The following is a 12809-nucleotide window of genomic DNA, read 5'->3' on the forward strand; positions in this document are numbered from 1 at the left end:
GATTCCTGAGCCAGGAGTAACCCCTGAGCATTGCCAGGTGTGGCCCAAAAAGACAAATGTGTGTGTGTATGTATGTATGTATGTATGTGTGTGTGTGTATATATGTATATATTAAATATATATATTTAATATATATATAAAATATATATTATATATATTAAAGAAATGGAGTCATTTGTACTCTAAAATTTTCCAAGTTTTCCATTTGACTGATGAGTGTGTTATTAGCGTGTTATTTTCATTTGACTCATAATGTGTTATTAAACATCTTCTTTCCTCCCTACTTTCTCTAAGCGGGTAGTTGAAGCCAGCCACTGGATTTTTAGACTCCCTCTCCCCTTTTCACTAGGGAGGCTTGAAAGAAGAGGTGCAAACATCCTTATTTTGTAGACTGTCAAGGGGCATGAGATATGTAGTTGTACTTTGGGGTCAGTGGGTTTAAGTGTTAGTTCTCACATATATTGAAAAATACATGAGAAATAAATTTTCATGACACCTCAGAGTCAGTCATTAACTTTTTAGAAGTTTTATTATGAACGTCCTTGATTTCGTTTGCTATATTAAATCCAGTGTTATCAGTATTCTTTCTGAAAGCCCAAATTTTCCTCTATCTTTGGTCAGTAGAAGTGTCTCCTTCCCATTACACCTTTTCGTAGACACATATGCACATACATGTAGATACATAAATATCCTTATGTGCCTTTTCTTGTAAGAGAATAATTACATTGTGAATTCATACTAATACTTATGTCTTTTTTTAGTAAGAGAAAAATTTAATCACGAATTAACACTAATGTGTCCAATTCAAATTTTAGTTTATAGTTCTCAGTATTTTCCTTTGTGTTTTTTGGACCACGTTGGGCCACGCTCCGGACTACTCTTGGTGGTACTCAGGCACCCAGGCAGTAACAGGAATAAAGTAGGATTTTTCCCCGCAAAGCACGCACTCGAGTTCTTTAAGCTCTCTCCCTGGCCCTACATTATCATTTTGTAAGATTGAATAGCTTTGATTTTGTATTTACAATTGGAAGGTTAAGATCATACTGTATAGTGACAGTACATCTACTTTGCCTGTCTTTTTGTGATAGTTACAGAATTGCTAAGATAGCAAAGTCACTGGCTGCTAGTTAAGATTTCTTTCTGATCATTCCTCTCTTTGAGATGTAGCAAATTTAATTCACTAAAAATACATTGGTTCTCTGGTCCAGTATGTATCCAGGTGGGTTTCTTTCATCTTTGTTCAAATTCCAGAGGTTTTTAAAAATCGTTTTCTAATTAAAAATATATATGTGGTTTTAATACAGTTTATAGGGTTTCCAAGAAACCTAGTTTTTATTTCCTTTTATCCCTGTCTCTTCATTCATAGTTAATTGTTTTTCATTATTTCCTTCCTTTATTTTTTTATGAAGAAGGAAACAAAAACACATACATTCTTCTTTCCTACAGAAAGGCAATACTTAATATATTATTCTCTACCATGCTTTTTTGCTGGAAAAGGAAATTCTAGAGATCACACTTGAGCATGCAGCCTCCTCCCCACTCTCTTCCGGATGGGATCTGTCATCAGATGAGTTTTGTGCTGGTTTCAGGTTTAAAGGGATATTTCTGAATTCTTCATAGAAGTGACTACTTCTCCTTATTTTCCCCATGTTTTCCTTATTTTTCAGAAAAATCGTTGCTTATATGTATTTGGTGGCCAGCGATCGAAGACCTATTTGAACGATTTCTTTAGTTACGATGTGGACTCTGATCACGTAGACATAATCTCAGATGGCACCAAGAAAGACTCTGGAATGGGTAACGGCATTTAGTTATCCTTCTCTCTTGTCTTAACTGTATTAGGTAGAAGGCCCATTTTCTTTTTCTAACCATTCTTTATCCTTCATTTTTTTAAAATTTTGTGTGAGAGGAAGAGATTTCTGCCAGTTAATTTATTCCAGTTTAAAGTACTATTTTCTGTGTGCTGAATTAAGAATGTGTAAATTTCTAAAAGAATTAATTCACGTATGTTTGTTGGGGAGGGAATGATCTCTGAAATATGAATATGTTTTGGGACAGAGACATAACAGGTTAGTGAGCATGCTTTGTATGCACTAGGCTCCAGGGTCAGTCCATGGTCCTCTGAGCACTGCTGGGAGTGACTCTTGAGTACAAAGTCAGGAGAAGGGCTGGAGAGATAATATAGTGGGTGAGGCACTTGATTTGCACGAGGCCTACCCACGTTCCATCCTAGGCACCATATCTGGTTCCATCAGGACTAACTCCTGAGTACAGAGCCAGAAGTAAATTCTGAGGATTGCTGGTGGGGCCCAAAAACATCCTCCCCCCACAAAAAAAAATGCCAGGAGTAGCCCCTGAGCACTTGGAAATACAACCCAACATTAGTTAATAACAATTACTGCATATAAATTCTGTACCTCTAGTTTCCTAATCTTTTTCTACCTTGTGTTTCATTCTCATGACATGGATTAAACCCTAGCAAAGTAGAGAGCAGCTTTCTTCCAGAAGATAACTTCATGTCACTGGTAGCACTTTAGAAGTTTACAGATCCATCATCTAAGAAGTTTTTCTTTTAGCAATAAGTAGGGATTTCCTGAGATAGTCCTCACTTGATGCATATTGCTTTGGTATACATTGAGAGTGTCCCATTCTTTCTCAGAAGTGTCTTATTTTGGATGATAATTTATGTCATTTTCCTACATAGTAGTTGCTTTGCCTGTAATTTAGTATGCACAGAGAATGATATTTCAAACTCAGTGGTATAAAATGCTTACATTGAACAGTAAGGTGTAAAATTAGATCAGGGACCAAAGAGAGTACAGCAGGGAGGGTTCTTGCCTGGTCTGGGGCCAACCCAGATTCGTGTTCTGTCCCCAGTATCACATCCCTGAGCCCTACCAAGAATGAAATCTGAGCACAGAGGCAGAAGTAAGCCCTGACGGCTGTGGCCCAAAATCTGAAATAAAATAAAATTACATCAGCTTGCTTTTTTTACCTCTTAGCTATTATTGGGAAAGATCGATCTTTTATTAAAGTAGTGTTTCTGTCCTTTAAAAAAAAAATCACTCCACCATTAAAAAAAATTATATATGAATTGATAGGACCCTCGCAACCTTCTCTGTACTTGCTTAGGCAGAGACTAGAAAAGATTTCGAGATACTATTGTTTTGGTCACCCTCACCTCTCATCCCTGTCCCCCAAACTAAGTAACCACTCCGCAGTCCCCACCGAGTCTGGTGATCACTTCCACCCCCCCAGCCCCTGCAGCATTGCCTGCTGCGCACTCCTGTTGTCAGTTAGCTTTCTCCGTTGCCACTCCTAATGAACTTTCAACTAATTTGAAATAGCTAATCATGAAAGAGAGAGACAAAAATACACCTGAAAAGAGAAATTTGGAGTAGTGGATGAACACAGGTAAATGAAGTGATGAAACTGATCAGATATGAGTGAAATTGATCAGATATGGTGTTTTGGGGGAGGGGTACTGTTCCATACAACAATAATTGGAGGCCATGAAAGGTCAGGCCAAGACAGCTCCTGAAAAATAAATTTTGTTAAGAAAAAAAAATGTGGAAGAGAGTGAGGAGTGATGGTTTAACGGGCGGCTTGAGCATATGATGTGCATGTAGGAGGCCCAAGTTTCACCCTCTGGCATCACCTGGTCTTCTGAGCAGTCAGGTATGCCCCCAAAGAGCACGGGATACAACCCCAAAACAAAACAATGAAAAATAGAAGTGTTGTCAATAAATAAGGGTTTCAATAAAATCCAGGAGGCTGAATCCTGAACAGTGTCTCTTCATCTGCTGGGAACAAGGGAAGTGAAGGCCACTGAATTACAAAATTAAAAACTGAAGAAAATTTCCCCAAATTGAAAAATAGTGGTCTCCAGCTCAGTACCTTGCATTTGGAAAACAAAACAAAAAGCCTCCCTCTGAAGGCACTTCCTTCTACATTAGAGAATTCCGTGTGTCATGTCTCCCTTTCCCCCACATATTTCAGTCCCTCCTCCTGCCACGTATGTTTAAACCTGGGAATCAGATCCCTTCACTCAGATGGGAGAAGTCAGCGGGCCAAGCCGGCCTGGTCTGGTTGTTCTCTCCCCACCCTCACCCCAGCACCACCAGGGCAGTAGACCCCATCTCTGCTGGGTGTGGCCCACAACCTCCCACCCCCACACACACCCCTCAAAAAAAAAAAGCAAATCCCTCAAAAAACCCACTCTCGTGAAGAGAGAACCATACTTGAGGGAAAACAGGTATTACTGGTGATCCCTAGTTAGAGTAGATTAGGAAACTGTTCCGGATGAGGTGATCATTTAAAGACTGATGTTCACAATGAAGAATAAAGCAAATACAAAGGTCCAAAACAGGAAAGAATTTAGGTGTTCCAGGAGCAGATGGGGCAGCTGAGGGCGCCATAAGTTTATGTGAAATGAGGTTGGAGAAATAGCTGGAGATTATTCAGTACCATGTACAAGTGAATGCAGTGCAGTTATTTTATAAGTAAGGTTTATGTCTGAAAGACTAGATGCCATAGTTTAGTCAGAGTTGTAAAAATATTACGCTTTGGTCTATATCAGAGATTCTCAACTCTTGGCCTGCCGTCTTTTTTTCAGAAGAAATTATTCAGTGCCTCCCTGAATAATTTATAACTAAGTAGAGACACCTATATCCCCATTTTTACCCTAGGCTACTACTGGCCTCCTATATCCTTCCAGCAACCCAAGGCTGCAGTGTCTTCACTTTGGGAAGTTTTGGTCTAGATACATATTTTCAAGTGGTTCATTTTGACAGGATGCATGTGAGTTCTAATTCATCACTGTGTAATTGATGATCTTTATAGCAGAATTGAGATTTGGTTAGAACTACCTGGAAAATTTTCCACTTTCTAACCCCCTTCTCCCCCCCTCCCCCGCCAGCTCTTCTCTTTCTTCCAAGGGTTTCTGCTCTTTGGCCAAGATTGAGAACCTCTGTTCTAGCTCTAGAAAGCCCATTTCAGTCCTTAGTGAGGCAGCCTTGGGCATAATTACCACCCCATATTTGATGGAGTTCAGACAGTAGGCAACAAATCATAGAGAGTAATATATATATATATATCACGAAATCCCCTTGATTGACGAGTGGCTCGAGCGGTCTCAGTAACCTCTACGGTTCGTCCTATCCCTGAGATTTTAGAAGCCTCTCTTTTCTCGGCCTTCCCAGCGATGACGCATTGGAGGCTCTTTCAGGGTCAGGGGAATGAGTTCAGCTGGTTACTGGCTTTGGCGTCTGGATACACCATGGGAAGCTTGCCAGGCTGTCCCATGTGGGCAGGAAGCTCTCAGTAGCTTGCTAGTTTCTTCCGGAGGGAAATGTAGGTTATAAGATATCGCGCGGCCGCAAAGCGACCACACGTTTCTGGGAGCTCGCTTTTAAGTCTCTGGATGTTGGCCGTTGATGGGATTACACACACCTGGGTTCCTCTGCCGGTACCTTCATGCATGAGGCCCGTCCGAACGTGTGGAGAGGGGCCCTGAGCATGGCCCCTCGGAGGGGATGGGCTCCAGCTTCCCTCCCCGCCCCGAGGGGCCCCAGGGAAGACAGCCAGGCATGCGGGCAAGAGACTCTGCGTCGCTCTTTTCTGGGAGCTTGCTTTTAAGTCTCTGGGTATTTTAAGTTTCTGGATGTATATATATTATATATTACGATAATAATATACACACACACACACACATCTCTCTCAGAGAGCCCAACAAGCTACTGACATACCAAAAATATCCCACCTGCACGGGCAGAGCCTGGCAAGCTACCTTGGCGTATTTGATATGCCCAAAACAGTAATAATAGGTCTCATTCTCCTGACCCTGAAAGAGCCTCCAATCATTGGGAAAGACGAGTAAGGAGAGGCTGCTAAAATCTAAGGGCTGGGAGGAATAGAGACGTTGCTGTTACCTGCTCGAGTAAGTCAACGAACGAGATGACAGTGCTACAACCTGTATGTAAGTGAATAAAACTGTATTTTAAGGAAAGTAGTAAAAATCCCTACTTACAGCTACTCTGGGAGATGAGATGGATTGACCTTATAGTTTAGGCTGGTGTATTTATTGGGTATCTCATGTTTTCTTGAGAGTGGACAGTATTGATAGACTCACTGATCTATTCAGTGATCAATTCATGTCACTGTTACCTCGATGTATCACTAGTTTTGAGTATTCTCATCTCCTGTTCTGCTTCTGTTTCCAGACTGCTTCCTGGCTCCCCCAACCCTTCCCCACACTCTTAATCAGTATATAGCTGTTCTGTGACTGGTTCAGTGCTACAGGACCAGATCCTTTAATATTTACCTAGTGGATATATTTTGTCAAAATTATTAATAATAGAAGCACCGAGCACACAAATATAAATAACAGCTGCTTCTTCATCGGGCTTATAGTTACATATAGGGAAGAGAAAAAAGTAGATTGGCAGCCTTCCCTTTTGATTTACACTGATAGGAAAATATTGTTGAAACTTGATGGATTTTTCGTGTTTACCCTCAGGTTTAGAAGCCTAAACTCAGTCAGTCTCAGGTTCCTTTATGATAAGCCAGTTAGTTCTCCAGTGCGCTCTCTGTATTGACCCTGACTTGGCCCCTTTTTTTGTTTCATGAGTATTGAGTACTGATTCTTTGTACAAAGCTTGCTTTTCCTTGCCTTTGGCTTTTTGCCCATGCCCAGATCACTCTTCCTCCCACCTCCAGCACAGAAATGACTTATGTTTTATTTCAGATCTTTCATAGATCATGGGAATTCTCTTAACTCCTCAGGCCCAGGAATTAAAGCATTTGGTTCAAACTTCTGACACATTCTATGTATTCTTCTGGCAGTATAAATTTGACTCTGCTTTTCAAAACCTGTGAAAGACTCCTCTGAAAAACACAGATTTTACTCAAGGTTTCTTAAAGAACGTTTGTCTTTTCAAAACACTAAATTACCTCTCCTAAAAAATCTTTCACTGGACTTGGAGCAATCAGAAAACCTCATGTCAGAACAATTATTTATTATATTGTACTCCCATAGAATTACTTGTACATGATTTTTAAAAGCCCTTTGAAATTTCATTTTGTTATGCTTAGTTATTACTTATCTTTTAAGCCATGAAAAGTCCTTATTAGGACAAAGCCGGGTGCTATTTAATTTTCCACTTTATTGGGCATTCTTAGAAAATACAAATTTTCTTCTATTCTGTGGATGCTCTCTAGCTCATTTAAACATTCGATTTATTAACTGTTCTTCTAAAGCTTTTTTACTACAGTTAATTACTGTTATTTGAGATGGACTTAACATATAATTACTATGTTTGTCTATGATTCAGTAATGTGGGTTAGTTGATTAAAACTGCATTTATTGTGTGTTTCAAATTGGATTGTTTGAAATCATAGAATGAATGTGAACTATGGAGTTCATCAGTTAAAGATGGAATATGAAAAAGTATAGCTGTTTGTTACAGCTTTTTGTGTCAGATAATATCAAATCTCAAAATGGTTGCTCTTTATAGTCAACAAAATTATATATGCTCATTTTACTAAACGTTCTCATCAGGAATTTGTAGCTTGTTCTATATAGTTTGGGGAAACAAAAGAAATGTTTCTACTTGCTGTAATCTTCCAGTCCATTGCTAGTTGGAGTCAACTCTACATATATGAAATTTAAAAAATAAATATGAAAACATAAAAAAAAAAAGATCTAACACCTCAGGACTTGGAAGAACCTTGAATTTTTTTAAGACCAGAATATAACAATATTCCCCTCACTAAGATTTTAAAATTCAGTGGATAGACAACTGCTTAGGAAGAAGAGATTTATTAGTGTTATGTCTCACATATATAATTATATCAAAATTCCACATTAAAAATTTGGATTTAGGGGCTGGAGTGATAGCACAGCTGGTAGGGTGTTTGCCTTGCACGCGGCCGACCCGGGTTCAAATCCCAGCATCCCATGTGGTCCCCTGAGCACCGCCAGGGGTAATTCCAGAGTACATGAGCCAGGAATGACCCCTGTGCATCGCCAGGTGTGACACAAAAAGCAAAAAAAAAAAAAATTTGGATTTATTTCTGAATAACTTCTAACAATAAGCATGTGAACAGAGGAGGAGAGTGTAGCAGATTCCCTATATGCAAATTCAGTATTTAAACATAATTGAAGCTTACATTTCAGAGGTTTCACATTACCAGGCCTTTATGGTTTGCTATAGAGATTCAGTCCCTTACATGCTTTCTTTTATCTGTATTATTCATGATAACAAGTTGTCTGTTGGGTCTTCATCATTTGCCAGATGCTAAATCCAGCATCAGTGACACAAAACTTTTACAACCTTAATCCACATTTTATAGTAGTTATGTGTTTTCCTTATTTTGTTCTTTAAGTTCTGTCCACTGCATTTCCCATATCTGTCCTTACTTGTTCCATTTTTTTCTGACTCTAGAGGCAGAGTAATGAATTGAGAGTCGGAAGAGTTGGTCTCTTCATTCTTGTTTTCCACTTTGGCAAACTTTATAAACTCTGCAACTCTGGAAAAATTAAAAATTCTCTGGACTAATTATTTGTCAGAAAACGAGGGCCTGAACTGCCTGGTGATAGGGTGTTATCTAGCAGTTTTATTCCCTTCTTGTTAGACCGTGATACAAACATGTAAGTCCTATGCTATGTCTGCAAAATCTGATTTTTATCTATAAACATTTTCATTAGCAAAATACTACTGGTTTTCATTTTGGCACTGGGAATGTGCTCATTGTCTTTTTTAAAAAACTAGCATAAGTTTTTATGATTTTTTTTTTAACCCTCTGAGACTTGCACTTCTTCAATAGCACAGCGGGTAGGGCATTTGCCTTGCACGCGGCCGACCTGGGTTCGATTCCCAGCATGCCATATGGTCCCCTGAGCACTGCCAGGAGTAACTACTGAATGCAAAGCCAGGAGTAACCCCTGAGCATCGCTGGGTGTGACCCCCCCAAAAAAAAGATACATTGTGCATTAGCAAAGAATTTATAGCTAATCATTTGCATCATTAACAAGAGTTTAGCTACTGAGCTGGGAGATGATAATGCTTATTTTCAGGATGACTTTCATTGCTTTCTGTTTCTTTCATATTTGGTGTGCCATTGTTCTGATAAATTTGAGTTGTGTCATTTCCGCACATTCCCACACTCCCCCAAGATGAAACCCAGAACCTCATATAGGTCCTACATATGCTCTGTTGTTGAGCTGTCTACAGCCTGGATTATGTACTTTTTCCTCTCAACATTAGTGGTAATAATAACTTCCGATATTGTCCCTGTCTACTCTCCCAGGAGTGTTTTTGCTGTATACAAGCTTTAAAAGGCATTTTATATTTTTAATATAAAATTTGTCATTTGATAGTAAATGTGAAATAAAGTTCACTTATAAAAGCAAACAGCAAGAATACTAATGGCAGTTTTGGAAGTGAAGGTTAATAAAGTACTATCGGTTATTACTTTCAGATATTTATAAACCTCTAGTTTTATACAAATTAATGGAACAATAAATAACATTTTATCTATTATTGTTGTTTTTAATTTAGGCCTGGGAAACGACCTTTCTAAACATGACACTAAACCTGAAAGTCTTTAATAAATGACAGTGTAGCAACTACAACCAAAATTAAAATCCTGTTACTATAAACTACTACTATAAACAGAAGACTTATAAATCAATAAAGAAGGAATATTTCGCTAGTGTAACCATGTCTAATATTGTTCAGAGAAAAAAAATTTTCAAGTCGCCAGTAAGGAAAGTGTTAATCTGTGGTACTACAAAAAGAAAAAGTAAAATTAAAATGCCACCATGGCATAAAAGAACTACATATTTTTGACTAATAGTTTTCTTTCCAGGGATCTATCCTACTTACATTCTTGCACAGATGTAAAAAACATAAATTTTATGGTAATGCTTAGTATGTTTTTGTTTGCAAGAGTAAACTCTCGGGAAACAGCTCTCGCTGTGTCACAGTAAGTAAATGATGATGGATCTATTCAGTGAGGTGGAGTTTTGGTCTCCAAATATGCGTGACGTAGGTCAGAAAATTCTATACCATAGAGTACCACAAACCAATTGCAATTTTATTGAAATTAAAACCAAGCCGTAGAAACCCAGGTTCAGGTTAGATAGTAGATCTAAATTGGAGTTACTGCCAGACCCTAGTAGGGTCTCAGGTTGTGACCATTAACAAGTCTCAAACTTAGAAGGCAAGAGTGTGCCGGACACTGATATTTACCGAACCAATCACCACTGGCCTTTTCTTGTTAACCAAGTCATGATTCTGTTTAATCATGGCCCTAAGCGATGAATCAGTTAACCAGTCTTTATCACTTGCCAAATCATTTCACTTTCCTCGGGCCCAGGTTTGGCCACTGAGACGAAAGGAAAATCTGCATTTTCTTTCCAGTAAGAAAATTGATGCCAGTGCCAGGGAGTGGGTAGAGCACTTGCCTTCCAGGTTTCATGCCCAGTACCACATACGGCCCCCAGAGCACTGCCAGGAGTGATCCCTGAGTAAGTGCAGGAGTAGGCCCGGAGCACTGTGAGGTGTGGCCCAAAACCAAGAAAGAAAAGGAGAAGGAGAAGGAAGGCGGCTAACAGGCTCCTTTCTCTCTGTATGGAGACTCAGATGAAAAAATAGGAATTACTTAGAGCTGGTACTGGCAACCTTCGCACCCGCGAGGAGACGGAGACGTCTAGGACTGTCAACCAGCACGCTTGGCTGGGTTGAAACACCGACCTGTCCACTTGCAGGATCGTGCCTTGTGAGTTCATCAGTCCACTGTTAAGTCAGGCTTTTCTATTACTCAAAGAAGAAGATACACTGACGAAGAGTAGAAAGCTGTTTTTTAATTTTATATTTTGTGACAGCGCTCAAAAAAATCCCCTCCCCCCACCCGTGACTTAATTAACGGTAAATATGTGCAGTGGATCGTGAAGCAAAGGTAGAGTTGAGATTAATTCATGAATTAGAATAGTGATGTCTTCCTGTAGAGATGGAAATGAATTAAAAATACTTATTACCTTTTATTCTGCCCCTGTGGTTTTCTGACATTACTAATTCCAGTCATCTTCCTTCATCCGCCTGTCGAGTAAACCAGAGGAGAAAAGATCGTGTGTTTCAGACTACATGTTTATTTGGCTACTGTAATATTTAGCTATCTTATAGAGAGTTGTAAAGATGTGAGCTGAAGAGATAGTGAAAAGGTTAAGGTGTTTGTCTAACACGTACCACAATCCTGGTTCAGTTCTGGGTACAACTTAACAGTCCCCTGAGCACTTTTTACCTTATTAGTTTACAGTTGTGTGGTCCCTGCACAGAGAGCCACGTATGACCCCCCCCAAGGAAAATCACGTTGCAGATCTTTTACTCTTTATCCTTCCTTTTTTACCCACTAGAAACTACTCAGTTGAAAAGACAGCCTTGTTTTCTTTTGGGGAAGAAAATGTAGGGGATTATGTTAATAACTATGGCGTATTAGAATGAAAGCTTTCTTAGCTTTGACCTTTCATTTGATCTTACTGTTTTTCTTTAACCATTTTTCTTTTTATAAAATTAGTATAGAAGTAACGTACAGTGTGCATTAGGGCAATTCACACAGTATATATATATATATATATATATATATATATATGTATATATGTATATATGTATATATATTTAATTTTATTGGCTCACCATGAGATATTTACACACTTTCATGTTTGGGTTACAATCACACAATGATCAAACACCCATCCCTCCACCAGTGCACATTCCCCACCACCAATATCCCCGATATAGCCCCCTTTTCCACCCTTCCCCTGCCTCCATGGCAGACAGTATTCCCCATACTCTCTCTCTACTTTTGGGCATTATGGCTTGCAACACAGAAAAATATGGAATGCTTCATGAATTTGCGTGTCATCTTTGTGCAGGGGCCATGCTAATCTTCTCTGTATCGTTCCAATTTTAGTATATGTGCTGCTGAAGTGAGCACTCACACAGTGTATTTTATAAAGTGAAAAATATTTCTGCCAAAGTAGCAAATTCTTTTTTTTTTTCCTCTTAGTTTTTGGGCCACACATGGCAGTGCTTAGAGCGTACTCCTGGCTTTGTGCTCAGGGATCACTCCTGGCGGGGTTCAGGGGATCATAACGGGTGTTGGGGATAGAATCTGGGTCAGCTGTGGGCAAGGCGAGCGCCTTACCCACCTTTGTACTGTCTCTCTGGCCCCCAGAAAGAAAATAGCAAACTTAACACAGGCTGCAGATTCTCTTCCTGCAGATCAACCCCTTGAAAATGGAATGAGAGGTAACTGAACTTTCGGAACTCAACGTGAGAGGCCACGCATGTGAACCCAGCTTTGATCCCCGCCTCTGCAAAAGAACTAAATGAGAAAGCGGGCTGTCTTCTCCCTAACTTGTCTTGAGTTCATTCTTTTTTCTTGGGTATGGAAACTCATCTCAGTGGCTCCTACCCAGAGCCAGAATCCAAAGAACCGCCTTATGGTAGGCAGAAGCCCCGCTGAAATTAAGAGTAGATGGAAGTAGATGTGGACCAGCTCTCCAGTTTCAGTCATTCTTTTCTTTTTCCCCTCCAGGGATGCTGCTTTCTACTTCCCTTAAAGGGCTGAAAGGTATAAAACCCTGGCGGTTGGGAGGAGGGAGGGGTAGGAAATGAAAGTTATTAACGGGTTTTCCATGCGAAGGCTTCCCTGTCCCCTGACTTGTCTCTGTTTTCTCAAACTCACTAGTGTTCATGCTAGTCAAGGCCTGCTCTGGCGGGCCCCAGTATAGCTGACCAAAGACA

At 39.7% G+C, this 12809-nt stretch overlaps 1 protein-coding gene and 1 non-coding gene across 8 annotated transcripts in view; one reads left to right on the forward strand and one right to left on the reverse strand.

The window, feature by feature from the left end:
* MKLN1 (muskelin 1) overlaps positions 1–12809 on the forward strand; it is a 347617-nt gene that overhangs the window by 298451 nt on the left and 36357 nt on the right. For 6 of the 7 annotated variants that reach the window (XM_055124497.1, XM_055124493.1, XM_055124502.1 and 3 more), the window contains 2 exons: positions 1668–1797; positions 12601–12636. In XM_055124497.1, coding sequence (XP_054980472.1) covers positions 1668–1797; positions 12601–12636 — 166 coding nt within the window. The remainder of the gene's footprint in view (positions 1–1667; positions 1798–12600; positions 12637–12809) is intronic. The other variant, XM_055124490.1, reaches the window with a different exon arrangement.
* On the reverse strand, positions 11891–11997 carry LOC129401251 (U6 spliceosomal RNA). Its single transcript, XR_008628183.1, has one exon. It is a non-coding gene; the product is annotated as a U6 spliceosomal RNA (small nuclear RNA).

This window comes from Sorex araneus, chromosome 1, assembly GCF_027595985.1.
Source record: "Sorex araneus isolate mSorAra2 chromosome 1, mSorAra2.pri, whole genome shotgun sequence".
Taxonomy (NCBI): domain Eukaryota; kingdom Metazoa; phylum Chordata; class Mammalia; order Eulipotyphla; family Soricidae; genus Sorex; species Sorex araneus.